Source organism: Larus michahellis, chromosome 8 (assembly GCF_964199755.1).
Source record: "Larus michahellis chromosome 8, bLarMic1.1, whole genome shotgun sequence".
Taxonomy (NCBI): Eukaryota; Metazoa; Chordata; class Aves; order Charadriiformes; family Laridae; genus Larus; species Larus michahellis.
Window position 1 is genome coordinate 30488228 of NC_133903.1, and position 22283 is coordinate 30510510.

General features: G+C 41.8%; 1 protein-coding gene across 2 annotated transcripts; it reads left to right on the forward strand.

Moving 5' to 3' along the window:
• The first annotated feature begins 13954 nt into the window (after nt 1-13954).
• RGS18 (regulator of G protein signaling 18) lies at nt 13955-22283 on the forward strand. 2 transcript variants are annotated; one of them, XM_074598933.1, is made up of 5 exons: nt 13955-14285; nt 14954-15055; nt 18222-18286; nt 19316-19482; nt 21244-22283. In XM_074598933.1, the coding sequence occupies exons 1-5, from the start codon at nt 14167-14169 to the stop codon at nt 21496-21498; spliced, it is 708 nt and encodes a 235-aa protein (XP_074455034.1). In that variant the 5' UTR covers nt 13955-14166; the 3' UTR covers nt 21499-22283. The 2 variants fall into 2 exon arrangements, with proteins under 2 accessions (XP_074455034.1, XP_074455035.1); XM_074598934.1 differs by having other exon boundaries at nt 18225-18286.

Sequence of the window (22283 nt, forward strand, 5' to 3'; positions counted from 1 at the left end):
AAGGGAAACATCGCACCCGTTTTTAAAAAGGGTAGAAAGGAGGACCCTGGGAACTACCACCCTGTCAGCCTCACCTCTGTGCCTGGGAAGATCATGGGACAGATCCTCCTAGAAGCTATGCAAAGGCACATGGAGGACAGGGAGGTGATTCGAGACAGCCAGCATGGCTTTACTAAGGGCAAGTCCTGTCTGACCAACATAGTGGCTTTCTACAATGGAGTGACTGCATCAGTGGACAATGGAAGAGCTATGGATATCATCTGCCTGGACTTCTGCAAGGCGTTTGACACGGTCCCCCACAACATCCTTCTCACGAAGCTGGAGAAATACGGATTTGATGGGTGGACTGTTCGGTGGATAAGGAACTGGCTGGATGGTCGCATCCAGAGGGTGGTGGTCAATGGCTCGATGTCCAGATGGAGAGGGGTGACAAGTGGTGTCCCTCAGGGATCTGTACTGGCACCGGTGCTGTTGAACACCTTCATCAATGATTTAGACAGTGGGATCAAGTGCACCCTCAGCAAGTTTTCAGATGACACCAAGCTGAGTGGTGCGGTTGATGTGCCAGAGGGATGAGATGTCATCTAGAGGGACCTGGATGAACTAGAGAGGTGGGCCCATGCAAACCTCATGAAGTTCAACCAGGCCAAGTGCAAGGTCCTGCACTTGGGTCAGGACAATCCTCATTATCAATATAGGCTGGGGGATCACATGATAGAGAGCAGCCCTGCGGAAAAGAAATTGGGGGTACTGGTGGATGAAAAGCTGGACATGAGCCAACAATGTGCGCTTGCAGCCCAGAAGGCCAATCTCACCCTGGGCTGCATCAAAAGAAGTGTGTCCAGCAGATCCAGAGAGGTGATTCTCCCCCTCTACTCTGCTCTCGTGAGACCCCACCTGGAGTACTGTGTCCAGCTCTGGAGCCCTCAACACAAGAAGGACATGGACCTGTTGGAGTGGGTCCAGAGGAGGGCCATGAAGATGATCTGAGGGCTGGAGCACCTCTGCTATGAGGACAGGCTGAGAGAGTTGGGGATGTTCAGCCTGGAGAAGAGAAGGCTCCAGGCAGACCTTACAGCAGCCTTCCAGTACCTGAAGGAGGCCTACAAAAAAGCTCGGGAGGGGCTGTTTGCAAGGGCATGTAGCAATAGGATGAGGGACAATGGTTTTAAACTAGAGCAGGGTAGGTTTAGATGAGACATTAGGAAGAAGTTCTTTACAATGAGGGTGGTGAGACACTGGAACAGGTTGACCAGAGAGGTGGTGGAGGCCCCATCCCTGGAGACATTCAAGGCCAGGCTGGATGAGGATCTGAGCAACCTGATCTAGTTAAAGATGTCCCTGCTTATGGCAGGGGGGTTGGACTAGACGACCTGTAAAGGTCCCTTCCAACCCAACACATTCTATGATTCTATGATTTTGTATCCTTTCTATGGATGAGGTGGCACCTGGTCCCACCAAAAGGAAACTTCAACCAGGCATGTTAGAGAGGACCTAGAAGTATTTTAAGTTAGATCAAGAAGGCTTCCTTCCTGCGTATACCAGCGAAACAGCTGTGCCAGCACCACACCCAGCCTCGTCCAACTAGTCATGCCATCACCCTGACTAATTAACCTACTCAGAGCTTCGCAAAGCCACAGAAATATTGTTCATTCTTTCAGTGTCAGTTCAGATGACACTGGACCACTTCACCTTACACTTTTTCACAATATTGATCACTAAAGCCAGCAACAGGAGCTGTGTGCATGCATCACCCACACTTCTACTCCCAAAGCTCATAGCTGCTAATGCAGGGAGAGAAAAATTTCAGTTTCTTCTAAGGAGGAGAAGATATGGCATGGGGACTACCACCCCTGACAGAAGGATAGCAGGGGGGCAAAGGTTAGCTGAGTGCCTGTCGTGGGGTAGATAAGACGCTACTGAGCATCACTTTTGTTCAGGTTGGTTCTCACCACACACTTGTGATTTGAAGGCTTCACACATGTGCCCACATATACCCAACACAGTGTCCATACACAGCCACTCCTACTAGGGATGAGGAGTAAGAAATTTCTGTCCTCTTCAAGAAACTAACTTTGGCTGGACTTACTCAGCCTCCTCTTATCACTGTGGCATTCAGCTGCAATTAAACACTGAGGGCTGAACACTGCTCACTGGACATTTTTTTCATGTGACTAATATTGTTTGCCAACAACTTGTGTCCAAGAATTTGAGTCCTGTGTAGGCCAGACTGTGTCAGGAAATACCATAGGACAGTCTCACATCTAGCACTTGTGATCTTAGGATGCACCAGCTGGTCTGCTGAAGCAGGCGGTATTCAAGCAAAGGGGGAGCATCCTATCCCACCTAGGAAGATGGTGATTAACAAACTACAACTTCCCTGGCACAACCTAGGCACAGCCAGCCCCAAAACCATGAGTTTTTCCTTGCTTGTACTGGGTTTTTTATCATTTTACAGCTAAAATGATAAAATTTGATCAAATCACATTTAGATGGAGCAAGACCCGACATGAGCTTAACTGCCCCCAAGTGATGACAAGCAGAAAGTGCAGATAAAGAAGTCACCTGAAAAGCACGTTTTGCAGAAGCCTGAGTGAAACTTCAGAGAGGCTCACCTATGCAAAAGAGGCCTTCCCTCACCTGTTATAGGCTCAAGCCTGGGGTTTCACTTTGAAGTGTCTGCTCTGGTTCTGCCCCAAGGGCTTGCTGGGGTTCCCTGTTTTCAGCTCTGCTCAGATAACCATCACAGTCACTCAGGCTAAATGAATACAGCACGGCCAAGCACAGAGGCAAAGCAGCGACAAATGATTCTTCAGCAGCCAGAAAAGGACCCCAGCTCACACTCCATCTGTTTTTTGCAACCGAGATTATGCAGGTTCCTGCACGCACTCAGTTACTAGATAATGACCCCAGGTGCAAACATCAAGAGAGTAGTCGTGTCTTTTGCCACGTCTGCACAGCCCTGCCACAAAAAGAGGAGAAACAAAGACAAACAGGGTGTGTGCCCTCAACACAAACAGGGATTTCTTACTGATTTCTGTCATTGGAAGAGGGTGACCAGGAAAACGGCGGTGCATGATCTCCTGGCTCTAGATACTAGAGATTCATCAGAAGCCACAATGTACAGGTTGAGCAGGTGTTAGATAAGGACATCCTGGTCAGCCTCAGAAGGGAGAGAAGGGCCTTTGATATAGGTGACCTTTAAACTAAGGGTTGACAGTCGAGTTTGCAGAGCCAAAGGAGCCTATCCCTCTTGCCCCCTAGGTGGCTGACGAGGAAGTTCACATGGTGGGTGGGGTGACTTCTGTGAACCAGATTGCAAAACGGAGGGTGCCTGAGAGGCCTGGCTCCCATGTGAGCTCTGCCACAGCTCACGAGGTAGATCATCAGGGCACAGGGGCTGCAAGCTCCAACCTGAAGCCAGAGCTACAGTCAACACAGGGCCTGTGCACCCACGTAGGCCACTCAGCTGTCCCACCAGGAGACGCAGCAGACCTGCATAGACACAGGCTCTCCCCCTCGGCTCCCACGTTGGCCTGGCTCCATTCCACTCTCACTAGCTAGTCCTTTGCTGGCTGCAGGGCTGGCGCTGCTCACGAGAGCTCTAAATCTCGGGGGAAACTCCCAACAGAAGAGGATGTGACTAAATTACCTCCAAAAAAGAAATACGACATGGGTAAGGAAAGGAGGTAAGTAAAATGCGCAGTGTAAGCAGGACCAGGGAGCCAAGTTTGCCTGTCCTTGGTCACAGCTAACCCAGGACAGGGTAACTGTGTCTACAAGCATCAACAACTGATGGAGCAGGGGTCCCTGTCACCCGCTCGCTGCAAGAAACCCTGCGGCTGGAACATTATTTTTATAATCCTAATGCGATCCACAGCTCACCACCCCCGTCTCCTCAGCCCGTGCCCCGCTGCTGCTCCCTTTGCCCAAGCAAGGATGAGGAAAGAGGGGAAAGCCCAGAGGCCGCGCAAAGGGCGACGGCTTCACAGCCCAGCCCCGCCTGCACCACGAACCGCACCGGCACCGAACAGCCGCGCCAGGTGCGGCCTCTCTGGGCCCTTTCGCACTCCCGGGGCGGGCCCGGCAGCTGCGGGGTCGGGCCGTGCCCCGAGCGATGCCGGGAGATGTAGTCCCGGGGCCCTCGGGTAGGAGAGGGCCGCGCGGGCCGCCATGTCGCGGCCGTATGGCGCCGGGAGGTGGGGCCTCGCCGGCTTCCGCTTGGCAGAGAACCTGACGCTGAGTTAAAAATCCACAAGATTGGGCGGCAGTGATGGCCTGCTCTGAAACCATAGCAATGGGTATAGAAAATCTCTAAAACAAAAGGCCCATAAATATAAATAATCCAGTCTCTAAATTAGTCATTGTTACACGTTGGGCCTCAACAGCATGGAAAGTTGAGCAGTAATCTAGCGGTAGCTGGCAGGGTGAAGATATAATCTCTAGTTACCTTAGATAATTTTAATACTAAGAATCACACATCTAGGAGGAGATTTTATATGTAAATGGATGGCAACCTTAGTGTAACGAGCCAGACAGAAATTGGGACATGCGCAAATGAGTTTTTGTTACATAATTATAAGTGACCAAGCAGCTATTTTCCTTCATTACTTAGTTTTATATAAAAGACCCTATGTGTTTCCTGACAGGTGTGTTGGCTGCCTTAGATGCCCAGCACCTTATTCTGAAACACTGAAATAAAGACGAGTATCTCGGTTCGGTTTGTTGACTGGCTCTCGCACACCAGGTGAAGAACTCTTTATTTTTAGGGACAAGGGTTTCCCCACCATCCCTGTCAGCAAACGTGACCCCGTGGCCCAAGCCACTTTGTGTGCCGTGCTGCTGAATGACACCCGGCGTCCCACGGGGGCGGCAGAGGCTAAAACAACTAACTCCTTTCACCAGAGAACCTCTGAGGCAAAATATTTGCAAAAGATCACACTATTTCACTGATTCTTTACAAATGTATTGCTCTGTATATTGCTACTCCAAAGTGAACAAAACCAAAGCAAGCCCCCCTCAGCTGGGCAAAGCCCAGCGTTAGGTGGGACGGACAGAAGGACGGTGCCAGCAGAGAGAGATGCACGCAGCTCTCACGCACAGCCCATCGGGATTTCACTGGAAAACACCTGTGACGTTGATTTCCAAGCAGGGCCGCTCACGTACCCCTTTTTTGAAGAAATTTTTGTCAGAAATTTTCCAACAGCCGTGGCCATTGCACTGTCAGCCGACATCGCTTGAGGTGCCTTATTTTGGTGTTGGAAGACCTGGATGTCCATTGGGCTACTCTTACCATCCATCCTCTAGGGAAGATACATAAACACCATCAGGATTGGGGCATAATTTGGTCATTAAAAAGCAAAGATTTTACACTTGGAGACCGTTTGGGGGGGAGTGGGGCGGAGAAAAAAGAAAAAAGTCTTACTTAGCCTTACTGACAATCTCTAAAGTTAGGATTTGAAAGGCACTTGTGACTCAAGCAAAGCAGTCTGCAGACCTTCCCTAGGAATTACAAAAAATTAGTTGTGGTCATTGTGAATTGGAATGGAAATTATTTCATACATGCCACAAGGACACATTTCAGACTAACAGTTTCTATGCTCAGGCAATCTAGGCCGGTTGGCAACAGATGAAATGCAATATTTGTATTAGATTTGGTGACCATAGCAATATCAGAATTATTACAATTTTTATGTTTATCAAATCGACAGTGTAACCTGATAAATGATCACCTGTTTTTACTCAACAGAGAGACTAGAATAGCTTGCTTCCCGGTGTGCATACCGAAAGTGCAAATATCACATTTCCTCTGTTTTGAGGAAGTATTTTTGGTTAGCTTTGCAAAACTTTTTTTTTTTTTTATTCCAATTATTCTAGCTGTGGCAGAAAAAGTCAGATGAGAAAGACAGGAGCAGCAGATTGGACCTGATGAGAATCAGGTTTATATGCTGGTGTGAAAACCAGAGGTTGCCAAGGTCAACATTTGCAAAAGTTAAGGAATATGTCAAATCAAAACTGTAATAATGAATCACATCATGAATCAGGGTAAAAGCCAGAAACACTCAAGAAATGGATAATGCCCAAATGGCAAGGTCTTTTGTCACAAACATGACAGCAAGGGTAACAGTGAGGAATCCATAAAATCCATACTATTGCCTAGACTTCAGAATGAAGAGTGGGTTCAGTTCTTTCTTCAGTTGCTGCTCACATCTGCCATGTCCCAAAATGTCGCAGATCTTAGCGAGATCATAGAATGGTTCGGGTTGGAAGGGACCTTAAAGATCAGCTAGTTCCAACCCCGCTGCCAAGGGCAGGGACACCTCCCACTAGACCAGGCTGCTCAAAGCCCCATCCAGCCTGGCCTTGAACACATCCAGGGATGGGGCAGCCACAGCTTCTCTGGGCAACCTGTTCCAGTGTCTCACCACCTTCACAGTAAAGAATTTCTTCCTAATATCTAATCTAAATCTCCCCTCTTTCAGTTTGAAACCATTACCCCTTGTCCTATCATTACACTCCCAGATAAGGAGTCCCTCCCCATCTTTCCTGTAGGCCCCCTTCAGGTACTGGAAGGTCGCTATAAGGTCTCCCTGGAGCCTTCTTTTCTCCAGGCTGAACAACCCCAACTCTCTCAGCTTGTCCTCATAGCAGAGGTGCTCCAGCCCTCTGATCATCTTTGTGGCCCTCCTCTGGACCCGTTCTAATAGGTCCATGTCCTTCTTGGGCTGAGGACTCCAGAGCTGGACACAATACTCCAGGTGGCGTCTCAGGAGAGTGGAGTAGAGGGGTAGAATCACCTCCCTCGACCTGCTGGCCATGCTTCTTTTGATGCAGCCCAGGATGCGGTTGGTTTTCAGGCCCGCGAGTGCACATTCCCAGCTCGTGTTGAGCTTCTCATCAACCAAAACCCACAAGTCCATCTCCTCAGGGCTGCTCTCAAGCCATTCTCTGCCCAGCCTGTATTTGTGCTTGAGATTGCCCCGACCCAGGTGCAGGACCTTGCACTTGGCCTGGTTGAACTTCATGAGGTTCACATGTGCCCACCTTTGAAGCCTGTCCAGTTCCCTCTGGATAGCATCCCTTCCCTCCAGTGTGTTGACCGTGCCACACAGCTTGGTGTTGTCGGCAAACTTGCTGAGGGTGCACTCAATCCCACTGTCCATGTCGCTGACAAAGATGGTAAATAGCACTGGCCCCAATACTGACCCCTGAGGAACGCCACTCGTCACTGGTTTCCACTTGGACACTGCGCCATTGACCGCAATTCTTTGAGTGCAGCCATCTATCCAGTTTTTTATCCATGGAGTGGTCCATCCATCAAATCCATGCCTTTCCAATTTGGAGACCAGGATGTCATGTGGGACAGTGTCAAACACTTTGCGTAAATCCAGGTAGATGATGTCAGTTGCTCTCCTCTTATCTACCAATGCTGTGATCACATAGTCTCCAATCCAACACAGCAAATTCATCAGATAAGATTCCGTGCATGACTGAAATTAAATATCCGCATAAGTACTTTACTAGAACAGACGTTTATCTCTACTATGCCTGAAACTTTTCTGAAGGCTTAATGAGATTCACCACCCTCTGCATAAGAGATTTAGAGCAGACTGGAAGGACAAAAAGGAAACCACTAGTGCAAAAGTTTCATCATCTAGGAAATAAAACTGCCCCAACTTGTATTTTAGAATTTTTCCTCAATCCTCAAAAAATAGTTGAACCTTCCTGGAAAATTTTTCAGTCATTCTGAAGATTTCATACTCATTCAAATTTGACCTGGCCTTATTATTAAGTTATCTCTAATTTTAGTGGGGAACTTCTTTGGGTATTTACTGAAGAGAAAACTTAAAGTAACTGATAGCTTTAAAATCTTCAGACACTGTCTTCTTTTGACAGACTTTGAAGGTAATTTAATATATTTATATTTTTAGTGAGGACTGAGAGGCTGCTTTTTCAATTTTTTTGGTACCATTTTTTTTACTGCTCTGATGAGCAATACACCATACTACTCTGTAAACCCTAGGACTATTTACATCAGCTAAATCAGGACATCAGAACAATGCATTATCAGGAAGAAGTAACAATGAATAAAACATGATAACGTATAAGCTGAAGAAATCTTAGCTGTGCTTTAAATAGGCAGAATTAGGTGTATCTGTATCAGTGCCATATTATACTGAGGGAGCACATGACGCAACACTGCAGCCATCAAGGATGGCTTTACAGTAGAATCTAAGCACTTGGGTCCTGCCTAATTTAATTCTAAAAACTTAGGTGTGACCTTCAAAACCTGTTTTGAATGCTCTCCCAGCCCTGGGGTAGCCCTCTTCCCTGCAGAGCTGCCTTTTTAATACGAAATGCTCCTTACGGCTTCCGTACTTCTGCATTGTGGAGGTTTGACAATACCTGCCCTAGTAGTTCAACCTGTGCTGCAGCATCCCTGAGATATTCCTGAATCATCTGACTGGAAAAGCAGAGTGAGGACATGCGTGACATCCAACACAAGGGCTGTGCTTAAACCACACGGTAGTTCAGTGGTAGCAGACCCAGTTCCGATGTAAAACACATTTTATTCCCTTGTCTACTGTTGGGAATTTGATCTTATGGGTAATATTCAGTGGACCAGGGGTCAGAGCCCTCTTGCATGACTAAGCAATAGTCTTTCCATTTTGTTCTCCCACACCTTTCACAGAGGGACCGGAAAACGCTCAGCCCAGTACTTGCTGTTGCTTGCAGTGTAAGCATGGATTGATAACGTCTTTCTCTTGGAAAAAAAGCAGGCTGTCATGTGAGGAATCCCTGCGGGTTTCTGTAAAATGGAAATAAATCCAAGAGGGCATAACTCCAGTAGGATATTTTGGGCAGGATTTAGAGTACATTCCTGCTTTCAACATTTCCTGTGAATACCACACTAAAAAAACCCACGTTTTAAAAGGCATGTGAGTGTCCTAGGTGAGCACTTGCGGAAGCAGGTCATTAAAACGCAGCTGTCTGACGGGCACTGATGTCATTGCTATTCATTTGTGGAGATCTAGTTGTAAACACCGAGTGGTTCAACTGAGAAACCAGCTTCCTGTAGATTAGTTGTGACAGTGATGTATGTAATATGTAAATAGAACTAATCAGAGATGCCGGCCGTATAACCATGGGGCAGGCAGGAAATGAATATAGCTGAGAACTTTGCAGACTCACTTTCTTATTTTGACCTTTCAAAAAAATAAATAAATGAATTTAGTTTAGCACAGATGTAAACATTTTCCTCAGCTGAAGTTCTGCAGAAACTACAAAGATTCCCAAGCCAGCCACAAGCTGGAGTTTTCATCACAGATGCCTTCGGAAATTCTTCTGAAGTCCCTGACTGACAAGACCTACAGACTCCGAGTGCAAAATGTTACATTCCTTTTGTCAGTGATCCATATCTGAAGTAATGCAATATTTGTTTCCTTCCTTTTAAACAGCAGCGACAAAAGGGGGGTTTATGTGAACTATGTGTAGGTGTTACAATGCTTCTCTTCCACTAACTCTGAGGTATCCCACGTGCCAAGATCCTCCACTCGGATGAATAAAGAAATTCACTGAATTAGCAGACTGCAAGCTCCTCTACTTGAGATTTACGATAAAACTATTTTCCTTTTGGTATTGCTTCACGAAGCAAAAATGGGTTTTTATCTGAAGATAAACAAAACAACCGTATATTGGATCATATCATTATTAAACTGTAGGTCTAATTATGGTTTCCAATAAGAAATAGATGACATAAATATTGAGAAGTGATAAATTGTTAAGAAGTTACTGAAAAGTGGCAGAATTCTCTATTAAATCCAAATTAATTCAAAGCATGTAATTTTAATTTTCAGCTCTTCAACTCCCTTTACAGGAAAGAGAAATATGGAAATATTTTTCAGTCCATGCTCTTCAGTGAAATTTATTTCCATGCTTATTCTTCACAGGACAGTAGAGACCTTGTTGCTTTTTTGTTTCTTCCCACAGAGGTGACTATCTCTTTCCTTCATCAGAAACTAAAACAAACATAAACCCACAAAAGCCGTACTGGTAAAAGTGGGTTTGAATAAGAACAGTGGTGGAGCTCAGTTGTGGAGGAACCTGGACAGTGCTAGAATATGAGTATGGATGTGAAGGAGGCAAAGTTGACACTTAGCTGGCAAGTAACAAAAATAGCTTGAAGAGAGATGTGGTGGGATTAGTAACAAAGGAGAACTTCACCTTGTGCACTAGTTCTTTGTGCTGAGCCAAACCACTCAATCAGGGTTTCACTTCTGTTCAGCTGAACTGAAAGTCTGAATCTTTCAGTGCTTACCTTTCAGAAAGAAATACGACATATTCAGTGTATAATGCAATCTCTTTCTTGCTAAATGATATCAGTCGATATTTCTTTCACAGAGGGCAGCTGTTGGTTCTGCATAAGTCAAGCACGACTCAATCAGCAGCTGTGTTAGGACCTTATCAAACACTAGCAGAAGCCAGTACAGACACTTTTCAACTAAGGAACAGGCCCAAAGAGATCAGGACATCACTTCAAGGAACTTCCTGCACTTTGTGATCTATTCAGTTTTGCTTTTTTGTAACATAAAGATTGTTTTGAAAATACATATTCTCTATTCATCTAACTATGAAAGCTCTTGAAAAATGTATTTATTCTTTTCTACAAGTAATAAATCATTAAGTCAATATTGCTGTCACTTTGCAGACATGATCTTGATTTGAGGTCTTAAAAATCACTAGTCTCCTTCCCAAAAGATTTGTGAATACATTTCAGTGAAGAGAAATGGTTGGGAATCAGGACATTTGGTTCTCATCCCCAATTTCTTTAGAGCTTTCTAGGTCTCTAGTCACGTCTTCAACATAATATTCTGGGTCTGCTTTATACGGCTTAAAATAACTTACTCATTTTTCTATATCATCATCTTGCAGTATAGAAAATGGCCCAGAAGCACTTATAGGTTCATTAATGCCGTTGCTATAGCTACTGTAGCCTGCAGTGCAAAACAGAAATACTTATCAGCACCAGCACCATTGTTGACAAAACACAGACCGATTTTGATGCAATTTGCGTACTTCAGGGCCTGGATTTATTGTTAGCTTTCTATTAATGGGGAAAAAAAAGAGAAAAAGAATTAAAAAAAAAGAGATTGTTTGTAATTATTCCCTTCCTTCCCCCCCAAAAAAATTTCCAAATGAATCCTCAGGAGATGCACATCACATTGCTGCATTTGGGACTGATACTATTGTCACAGTATAGTACACTAATATTTCAAGCATCTAAGACATAACACCCATTGCTTTAGAGTCATTTAAGAGTGGATTGGACAAGCCATTCAGATGTACACTGGGGAAAGACCATTGTTAGTGGGTGCTGAAAGAGATTATATAATGGGTCATTTCATAGAATCATAGAATGGTCAGAGTTGGAAGGGACCCTGAAGATCATCTAGTTCTAACCCCCCTGCCATGGGCAGGCACACCTCCCACTAGACCAGGTTGCTCAAAGCTCTCTGCATCTCACGAGAGCAGAGTAGAGGGGTAGAATCACCTCCCTCGACCTGCCAGACTCACTTCTTTTGATGCAGCCCAGGATGCGGTTGGTTTTCAGGCCCGCGAGTGCACATTCCCAGCTCGTGTTGAGCTTCTCATCAACCAAAACCCACAAGTCCACCTCCTCAGGGCTGCTCTCAAGCCATTCTCTGCCCAGCCTGTATTTGTGCTTGAGATTGCCCCGACCCAGGTGCAGGACCTTACACTTGGCCTGGTTGAACTTCATGAGGTTCACATGTGCCCACCTTTGAAGCCTGTCCAGTTCCCTCTGGATGGCATCCCTTCCCTCCAGCTTGTCAGTTCTGCCACACAGCTTGGTGTTGTCGGCAAACTTGCTGAGGGTCCACTCAGTCCCACTGTCCATGTCACCAGCAAAGATGTTAAACAGCGCCAGTCCCAATACCGACCCCTGAGGAATGCCATTCATTACTTATCTCCACTTGGACATTGAGCTGTTGACCGCAGTTCTTTGAGTGCGACCATCCAGCCAACTCCTGATCCACTGAGTGGTCTGTCTGTCAAATCCATGTCTCTCCAATTTAGGAACAAGGATGTTGTGCGGAACAGTGTCAAATGCTTTGCACAAGTCCAGGTAGATGATATCAGTTGCTCTTCCCTTATCCGTCAATGCTGTAAGGCCATCGTAGAAGGCCACCAAATTTGTCAGGCAGGATTTGCCTTTAGTGAAGACATGTTGGCTGTCACCTGTCACCTCCTTGTTTACCATGTGCCTTAGCATAATTTGCAGGAGGATCTGCTCCATGATCTTGCTGGGCACAGGGGTGAAACTAACTGGCTATTTCCATCTGTAAGTTACAAGGTATAGCGGCAAGGCCACCATAATTCACTTCTGAGTGATGTTTCATGCTACAAATCTTTCTTAAATCAGCTTATATGAACTATTGAGGCTACAATTAACAACATGTTTCAGGAACTGAAATCATCAGGTAATAAAATTATGGCAGATGAACACAAACGGTAGTATATACACATAATAGGTGAAAAAAAAAGCTCACCTGACTACCACTGTTGCAGAAAAAAGAAATAAAATTATGCATTCTATATTTATTTACTTCTTGGTAAAAGACAGAATGCATTATTAAAGACAGCAGGGGTTAAAGCCAGTTTAAAATAAGCAGGATGTGATATATAAGCTTACTCTGAAACTGAAAACGTAATTTAAAACCATAACCTTCTTTCTTAAAGGTCCTTGGGTCATAAAAGGCAGTTTTACACTGAATATTTCCCATTCAGTCTGATTTTAAAATTTGTGTCACACATGTAACACATATGAGTTTTCTTTCATTTTTTCCTCTCAAAAAAAATCACTATAGATAACATCTTTTTTGTTATGTTTCAGGAATTTGGAGTCCCAGCACAGTGGGTTATTTTTAGCTCTGTTGAATATTAGTACGTCCCGTCCTCCTCAGCTCTGCAAGCCACAAGGAAAAGGCGGCGGTGGGACTCTCACCAGAACTTACCCATGTTGCAGGAGTTGCGCAGAACTGGACAAAATTGTGGGAAGGTGTTGAAGTCACGTCTTCTCCCCAGGGCTCAGTGTCTTACCTGAATAATCAAAACGAGGCATTCATTCAGCTAACACTGGAGAGGTTTCTTTGGTAGATGTATTGTTCCTGTGACATCTCCAACTCAAATTCTGCTTAAGAACGAGAAACTTAATTGACATCATGCTTGTATGTGAAGAGGTGATTTGTGGTGATCAGCCTAAAAAAAATTTACATTATGAAAACTGAAATGAGAATTTTTGGGTTATTTACTGTCAAAATTAAAAAAAAAAATCACAAATTTTTGTGCTGAACTAAAGACTTGTTATCCTGGCTGGGAGACGGTAAATGAAAATAAAGACACATATATAAAAGGTGAAGGAGGAGTTTTAAGTAGACAAACTTGAAATTAGAAATAAGTGCTCATAATTTCTAAAATATGGTACAAAAATTAAAATCTCCACTTACAAAATATCCGATTGACCACAGTTTCATCTGGCTCTGGCAGGACACTCTGAGAAACCCCGAGTTTCAAGTTAGCGTACTGTAGATAGAACTGATGTTGTGTTCAGCATACGGCACCTGAGGCTATAGAGGGCAGTTTAAGGTCAGTTAGAAATTCTTCTGAGAGCATAAGACAATGTTGCACGTTATTTTATGCAAAACTATTCTCATTAGAATTCATTTTAGGGAAACTATATACACTTCTCGCAGGTGTTTGGGGGAAAATGATGACATCATCTTAAGTCTAGTAAAATACCGAGTTCCACAAGCAGAAACTCAGGAGCTGCTCTCTGCTGACCGCTGTGCTTGTCTGGATGATCAACGGCCATTTTGCAAAGTTGCAATCTCACTTCCCTAAATGACGACTGTAAAACCAGAACTCTACTTAAGGCCCCGTGTATGTGCAGCTGCAGTGGCAGTGAAGGTGGAGAACCTCCTTCTTCCCACTACCTGCTCTGGAAACTGCTCAACAGCCCACTGGGGGCAACCCAGGCTGATACAGCATGTGAGAGCCCTCCTGAGCACATCAGTTAACGCCAGATGCAACTGCTGTGAGGAAGTAAAAGAAACATTTTCTGAAACTGGGAAGCTTTTTTAGAGGAAGATGGAGAACCCACTTCTTTTATTCCCCCAGCTAAACATTTCTGCCTCAAAGGATAAATCCTATTACAAAGTCATGAAATCAACAATTAAAGAAGAGCCACATAAAGCAAGCAAGCCTGGGTAAGTTTTAAGGTCATGCTGACATTCTGAGTGCTCTGTTTACATAGAGGAATCTTCTAACATAGCTTGTGGGTATGAATTTAGGGCACAGATTGTTTAATTTTTGACGTATGAAAATTCATGAACTGAAAGCCTAGGAAATGTATACGTAATATATTAATTCATCACAGAAAATTTTTCTTAAGAATAAACCCCGAAACAAATAATAAACTAAGAAAACAGAAAAGGAAGGTTTCAAGGAGTTCTGAGAAATGCTTCTTTAAAGCCTGAATATGTTCCGGGAAAGTTTCTTTTTAAAAATTTCAAATGACAGGAAGCAATACTTCCTTTTTCTTTGCGAAACATTAAAAGTAGAAGATGCTGAGCCAACTGTTTATGTTCTCCAATGTGAAATTTCACCCCCTCATCTTTAAAATAAATGATACTGAAAATGAAAATATTTCAATTTCTCTTTGCCAGTCTTTCATATGTAAATTTGTGCTAAGCCATAAAGAAAAAAATCATTAATGGGAATAATATATGTAGGAGAAGTAACATAAATATTACTATAAGTGAACATGGGGTATCTATGATACTGAAGCAGAGATATTAGTCAAAGGAAATGTTTGAGAAAAGAAAAAACAACTTTCAACAAGGTTGCTTGAAAAGCTGTCCTAATTCTGTTGTAGAGCTAAGCAGAAGAGAAATAGGCTAAGCCTTCTCCTGCAGAAATCTGAATTCCATGAAGGTGATCATCTTGGTAAACCTGGAAACTTGACAAAAGCAGCAAGGTACGCATTATAAGACTGAGTCGATGGGGATTCCTTTCAGGAAGTGCCTGTATGTCTCAGAATGTTTCCTGCATTTGAGTGTGTGCATTCAGACTTGGCAGAGAATAATGCTTTCAAAATCCATTTAATTAAAAAGTTAGCAATCTAACTCAAGCCTACAAACTCTATAGAAGTATCTGGTATGCATCAAGGTAACTCATCACTGGTGTTTTCACAGCACTAAGTGTAGACTGGTCCCCACACACTCGCAGATACATTAAAACCTTTACTCATGCCAACAGCAATTTTACTAGTCCACTGACTATATTGAGCAAACATCAAATGTAGCTGACAAATTACTGCTTACAGGGAAATTATACAGGCCATTGGAAAGCAGGTTTTCCAAAGAGTTCTGTGATGTACAAATGCCGGATACATGTCAAATACTGAATTCATAGTTCCTCAATAATGGCAGTAATAGTTTGAAGACACTTGTCTCCTTCTAGAGCCCATGGAAATGGATATCTAAACATTTGCACCTATGCATCTGGATAATTAGGCAATGTTTGTTGCTCACATGTCCAAATATGATGCCCATCCAAATGACAGGATGACGTACTCATGATCTGTAAGATTTTCCACTCCACAATCATGGGGGTTTTCATTATTTTTTTTCTTTCTTTCTTATTTTGCTGCCGGCAGTGGTCTTAATTCAATGGTTGTACAGTTCACTCAGAAATACAAGACCTTGCAATGATGAACAAAAGGTAAAACAGTGCTGAGAACACCGTTTTTCCATGTCTCAGTTCCCAACATATAAAACTCTGCTAAGATTTAGGTTGCATCTAAAAAGAGAAAGCACAGCCTCCATGCCACCTGGATGCAGACAGTATTGTGTGGCTGATTACCCTTGGATATTTCATACAAAGTCCACAGCCATCAATGCATTCTTATCATCTGTGAAAAGGCACTTTCAGAGGCAGATACAACAGCAATAAATAATTCTCTGAAGAATTTCCCTCTTCCACCAAACCATCACTTCCTTGCTCAGCCAACTGCTTTTTACCGTGTTAGTCTCAGCCAGGTGCTTGACTAACAGGGATTCTGCTGTTCTTATTGTATAGAAGAGAAACTGGTAGATTTTTGCTGATCTTTTTCTACATATAGATTATATAAAGACATATGTAGATTATTTTCAGTGAAAAAGAAAATGGAAAAAAAAAAGAAAAGAGCAAATACCCTTTTTCAAACAAGTAAGCGAGAATAGTTTGGGATTTATTATTTAAGTGATTTACTTAGTTTTTATGGTTTCCATTCTTCACAGAGTACTAAGTAACATAAGTAGAAACGGAATTTAATAAAAAAATGCAGATGAACAGTGTGGTGATAGTGGAAATGCCTATAACCTGTTAACTAGTCTCTTCTCACCTTTAGAAAGTGGCAAAGCTGAACAAATCTTGGTTACTGTCTCTTATTGCAGCTACTCATTGCTGCACCCAGGTATTGGGGAACGGTGAGACTACTGGGTCGATGCAGTTTCTGAAAGAAAATAAAAAATTCACACTAAGAGTTTCCAAACCCAACAAAGAACCTCTCCGTCATTCTGTGCGGTTGTGGACTGCGTGTGTTGTCTGGAGCCATCAGGGTTTGTCTTTCACTATGACCAATTTAATTTCTGTAGCTGTAGGAACCCACAGTTCCCAGACTTACACATCCACACAGTTCAGAGAACTGCACTATTTGTACTTCTCATAACTAAAAACTCTGTAAGGGGCTGAGGTCTCATTTTCCTGACTCCAGAACCCCCTTACTTCACTGGCCTATGTTCATTTCTTGAAATTCAGTTCCTGTTTGTCTCTCCCTAGTGAAAAATTTCATTCCTATAAGCAGACTTCAGCTAGGAGACATGTGACACCTATTAAAAAAAAAAAAAGTCCTCCTTTTAGTTTTGTGCAAAACCAAGATCATTACTGGCTTAAATTCCTGCCCAGAGTGATTGGAATTTCCTTTCATCTAAACTTCATGTAAACTTCATGTGATTTTGCTAAGGGAACCCAAACTATGTGAATCAGGCAACAGAACAGCAACCTTCTGCAAGGAAAGGGAAATCATGTTCAAGAAGTGTTCAGTCCGTAAGAAGTTGTTGTAAGCCAACTCACCCTGGACAAGCTGCTTATTGATACTTTCAATGTACTGGGCTTTGCCCTCAAATGAAAATGGTTCTAAATATTAATATTCATAAAGCACCTGCTAAAAATTGACTTTACCTTCAGGCTTGGAACTTAAGTCCTAGTCCTAGCATGATACAGTTCATCTCTGGGCTTACTCCAGTTCTGGTCTACTAAAAACCAAAGTACTGTCCAGGTGTGTGTTCAGGGTTAATCTCTACAAAACCCAAACAGGGTTAATTCAAAATTGTATTTGCATGAATGAAGTAGGGTGTTAGGGTGTTCTTTTTTCCTTTCTGCATTGTTCTCTAGGGCAGAATATTTGAAATCAAAGTAAAATACTTGCAACATGACATATTTGATGAAGAATACACAGAGTTTTATAAATGGAGCACAGTGTCTCGGAATAACATGACATTTGAAATGTGTTTGTGGTAAACAAACCAGGCTACATGTGCTATTACCCTATAAGACTATCACCTAAACCATATTGCTACGACTTTGCCTTCAGGCTTTAGAATTTCCTGTATTTCATTAAAACCAGACTGTGGTAACACAGCTTCAAACTGAGTGCATTCAAAACCACATCTCTTCAAGAGTATTTTTTAAGTTTAAATAGGTGACTGACCTGGTTCCCTTATGAGTTTTACCATACTGCATGATCTCAGTTCCCTTAAAGATTAGTAGTGCAACACAAACACTGAAGAGAAAAATCTCTGATCTGATGGCTTTTTTTTAAACAGGGGAAAAAACTACAACTCTGCAGGAAAAATGTCAGAAAAAAATTAAATCAAATGTTTCTGAAGTCCCTAAGAGAATGAGCTCCTTTAGTAATGTGATTTAATCAAAGGCTTTGTGAAAGTCCTGAGCAATAGCAGCAATAATGTATGTTACAATAATAACAGCTGCTACAACATGTGATGTTGTGTATGTTGTATATGTTACAACAATGTATGTTGCAACGACTTCATAAGTATCCAATATGCACAATTCTTCAAAACCGCTTTCTGTTTCTTAAGTAGTGTGTCTCCTGAAGAAGCAGTGAAATGGGGAGAATCTTTTGATAAACTGCTTTCTGAGAAAGGTTAGTATTTTTTTCTTCTCCGTGCAGACCAATAGAATGAAAAATTGATGAAAAATGATGGAAGATTATAAAATCCAGTTGTGCACTTGAACAGACATGGCAGTTACCTAAACTAGGTACGATGGGTCATTTATAGCAGCGTGTGTTTCTGCTCTCCTCATATGCTTAGGCTATAGCATGCTGTCAGCTACTGAAAATAGTTGAAAATAACTTTTAAGGTTCGTATTTTATTGAACAAAGTAATAGGCAGCAAAGAGTTCCTTCAATATTTGAATATTGCTGAAATATTCTCGACTGCAAGACCAAACCTTAAAAATGAAGACAAGTTCTGTGTACTTAAGAAAAGACTGTTACTCCTGTCAGAGTTTGTTTCTAAACTAGCAATAGGATCAAACCTGGCCATCATGTGAAAGGGCCTGTTGCTTACATAATTATCGAATGCACAAATGTCCCTCCTTCCATTTTGGAGGGACACACGTATGACCCAGCCACAGTGCTGGACACTGTGTGCTATTCCTTGAACAGCTGACCTCAATACAATTGAATTACTTCCACAGAGTAAGCGTACTTGGCAAAGAAAACATCTGCAGCGTAATAACAACAGGATAAAGCAAATTGTAAAGATGCTAAAAGCCATTCATTTTAAATTGTTACTGGAGAGCAGTCTACTTATGAGCAAAGATTCAAATAGTGTTTCGGTCAACCTAAATTGATATTCAGCTGGAATGAAGTCCCTCACTTCCACATACATCCACATGTTTTGATTGCTTCTATTTCTAAATTCACGAGATCTCGGTAGTGGACTTTTATGGATGCTGAGAATTCTGTAATGGGAGTTACAGCACTCAGAATCATAATGAAAGAACCGCATTTATTTAAAAACTTTTATGTTTTAAAATAATTATCTATAATATGATGTAATTCAAAAAGAAAACAACCTATTTTTTTACCTTGCGCAGACTGTGTGAAAAGAGTACCGGTCTGATAAGGATGTATTTTTTAAATGAAATTCAACATTCTCTTCTGTAGCTGGATTGGATGCCTTTACGAAGTTTCTGAAAACTGAGTTCAGTGAGGAGAACATTGAGTTCTGGATAGCTTGCGAGGATTACAAGAAAAGCAAAACTGCACATGAACTTTTGCCAAAAGCTAAGACCATTTATGAAACATTCATACAGAAAGACGCTCCAAAAGAGGTACAGTAAAAAAGTTCTTCATTGTACACAGTATGTGACACAACTGCATCTGATGAAATCTGCTTTTAAGAAGTGCATGCCCAGAAGCAGGGGCAGCAGTTAATCACGTAGTCACTGATGTAAAAAGGCTGTATCTTAAATGTCAAAGCTCTGGAAGGAAATCTGGAAGCAACTGCATAGATTATTCTCACCGTCCTCCATACTTCTTTCAGTAAGTTCTCCATGTTATCTTCTTAGTGTAGAGAATGAATTTAAATATTGTATCATAGGAATCAGAGATTCCTAGTGCTCTGTAAAGCCGGGATATATATATACACACACATATACGGGGTATATTTAGGAAAATAGAGGGATGTAAAATGTTAAAGCTGCAATGAGACATTTCAGGTAGCATTTGTGAAAAAGTATTATCTGTCATTATTTAAAGCTACCTCCAGAACAACAGATTTATTCTGCCTTTCTCTTAAGCTAGTAATTATCTATTAAATGATTACATAACCGAGATTCAGAAGCTTTTATTTCAAATAAGCCAAAAGGCTAAAAGAAGCTAGAAGAAGCTATTAAATTAAACATATCCTTTAAAATAAGAATTATGTTTTAAGCATGGACTTTTCTTGATTGACCCCCCCTGCCTTCCATCCTCCAGCTCTAATTGCATATTCTTTGTATGTTACTGTCAGCACATACTCAAAAATATGTTGATATCTCACCAACACTAAGGCCCTTTTATATTACCATAATACTGCAAAAAGTTTTCATATTTACAATTTCTTCATGTTACTGATGTGTGTTATAAAGGTTTCATAAATGAGCAAAAGGAATATTTTTTTTTGCCTGCTTTAGGAAGGAGATGAACAGGTTGGGAGATGATGTACTCCCACTGAAATCACAATCAGCCTCTTCAATAGGTCTTTTGGACTTAAGATTTCCTGTAATTCTATCAGGTTTGAGCAGATCAAATATGTCACTTGCCAATGCTCCTTTCCCCCTGTATTCTTTTTTTTCTTTATTTGTCAGAATAGCAAAAGTTAAACACTAACTGCCACTTTCCTGCGACAAGGGTGAAAAAGGTATAATTCTCATTTTAAGAGAAGGATTGCAAAATGGTGCAATTTCCACCTGTAATTCCCTTAGATTATTTTTAAGATTCAGATCTGGTTTTTTTCCTACAAAATGTACACTTTGAAAGACTCATGTCCCTTTTTATGTCTTTCCCTGCTGCATGTCTTTGGGGTGGACCTCACATAAAAAGAAAGCCTCTGAGTTGTGTGAGTTGTAAACCCATTAAAGTAATTCCTACATTTTAAGTATTAGAGCTTTTTCACCTTCCTACTACAAAACTCTACAGGGAAACCAGAAATTTTAAATATTCACTAATATATTATAAGGAGAAAAAGTTCTACATGAATCCTAAATGAGAATGGAGGGAGTTCTGTATTAGTCTGTTGTTGCAAAGCATGACAGCTGCAACTGTACCAAGATCACTATTAGAAAGTTACTTTTAGTCAAATGTCAAACTTTATCTTCTATTTTACCAGTGTTCCATTGTACCAATGACACATCTGTGAAGACTTTCTGACAGCCATTACTGAATATGAACATATTACCTAATTCTGTGGTATTAATATCCCGTTGTATCAGGGATTCAAGATCCTCTTATCAGAACAGACTTTCCCCAAAGTACAGTATCATTGCAATGGATAATAACACAGGAAATGCATGAATGTACATTAAAGAAATACACTTTTCCGCATTCTCCAGGTGAATTTGGACTTTCAAACCAAAGAAGCCACAAGTCAGAATATTGAACAGCCCATCATCACCACCTTTGATGCCGCACAAAACACAGTCTACAGGCTGATGGAGCAAGACAGCTACCCACGCTTCCTAAGATCGGATCCTTATTTAAATTTGGTTAAGGGGAGAAATCCCAGTCGTCCTACCCTTAGGAGACGATCAAGGTCTTTTACTGTCAATGATTTCCAGGGTGTACGACCAGACTTTACTGTTTGGTAACAGGGAAACTCAGCCCTCATAAATTCTAGCTACTGCAACAACTCATATATGTCTTAAAATCCAAATCCTTAGCAGGTGTAAAGGCGTGGAAAGCAAAGTTATATGCACCTAAACCAGTTCAGAGTTCTGTAGCCGCTGACTAATCTCATTTATTGTAGAGAAGTAGGCAACATATTGGCAAGACATATAATGTAAAGTTTTCATACAGTATTTTTTTTAAACTCAAGCAAGAACTGTAATCATTTTTGGAGGAAAAAATCTGAGTTTCCTGCATAAAAATGTTGTATAAAACACCATTTGATAATATCCACTATGTATCCTGGGCCTGTATCATTTAGCACAGGGTTTCATCACAGTTAGAATCTATATACCTGGCCTTTGCACATATTTATGTTTCTGCAGTATTTTCTACACTAAGCACTGGTGGTATTTTCTCATACTGCAAAACGCATGGGAACGTTATTAGGTATTATGTAAAGTTGCATAGATTTTAACTGCAGCCACTGCATAATTAAAATTTAGCTATTGCATATTTTAAGAGGAATATAAGAATACCTATTTAATTTTGGGGGGTACATTTTGTACTGTTTTCTTATTACATGTGTCTGTTCTTTGTATTTAAGTTATGCTGTATAAATTAACTTTGCCATCACATACTAATTTTTTGCAACCAAATAAGCAGCAACAAAGGGCCAAGAATGCTATTTTAACACAATCTGTGTCATTAAATATCAGGTCATGTGTATGTGTATATATATATATAAAAATACATATTTTTACTTTTA

Bases quoted from the DNA above. Each gene is read 5' to 3' on its own strand.
- RGS18 (XM_074598933.1), top strand. From the start codon at position 14,167: ATGGAGAACCCACTTCTTTTATTCCCCCAGCTAAACATTTCTGCCTCA. The intron at 15,056-18,221 runs GTACGCATTATA...CTGTTTCTTAAG, and splicing joins AACTTGACAAAAGCAGCAAG to TAGTGTGTCTCCTGAAGAAG. The intron at 18,287-19,315 runs GTTAGTATTTTT...TCTCTTCTGTAG, and splicing joins TAAACTGCTTTCTGAGAAAG to CTGGATTGGATGCCTTTACG.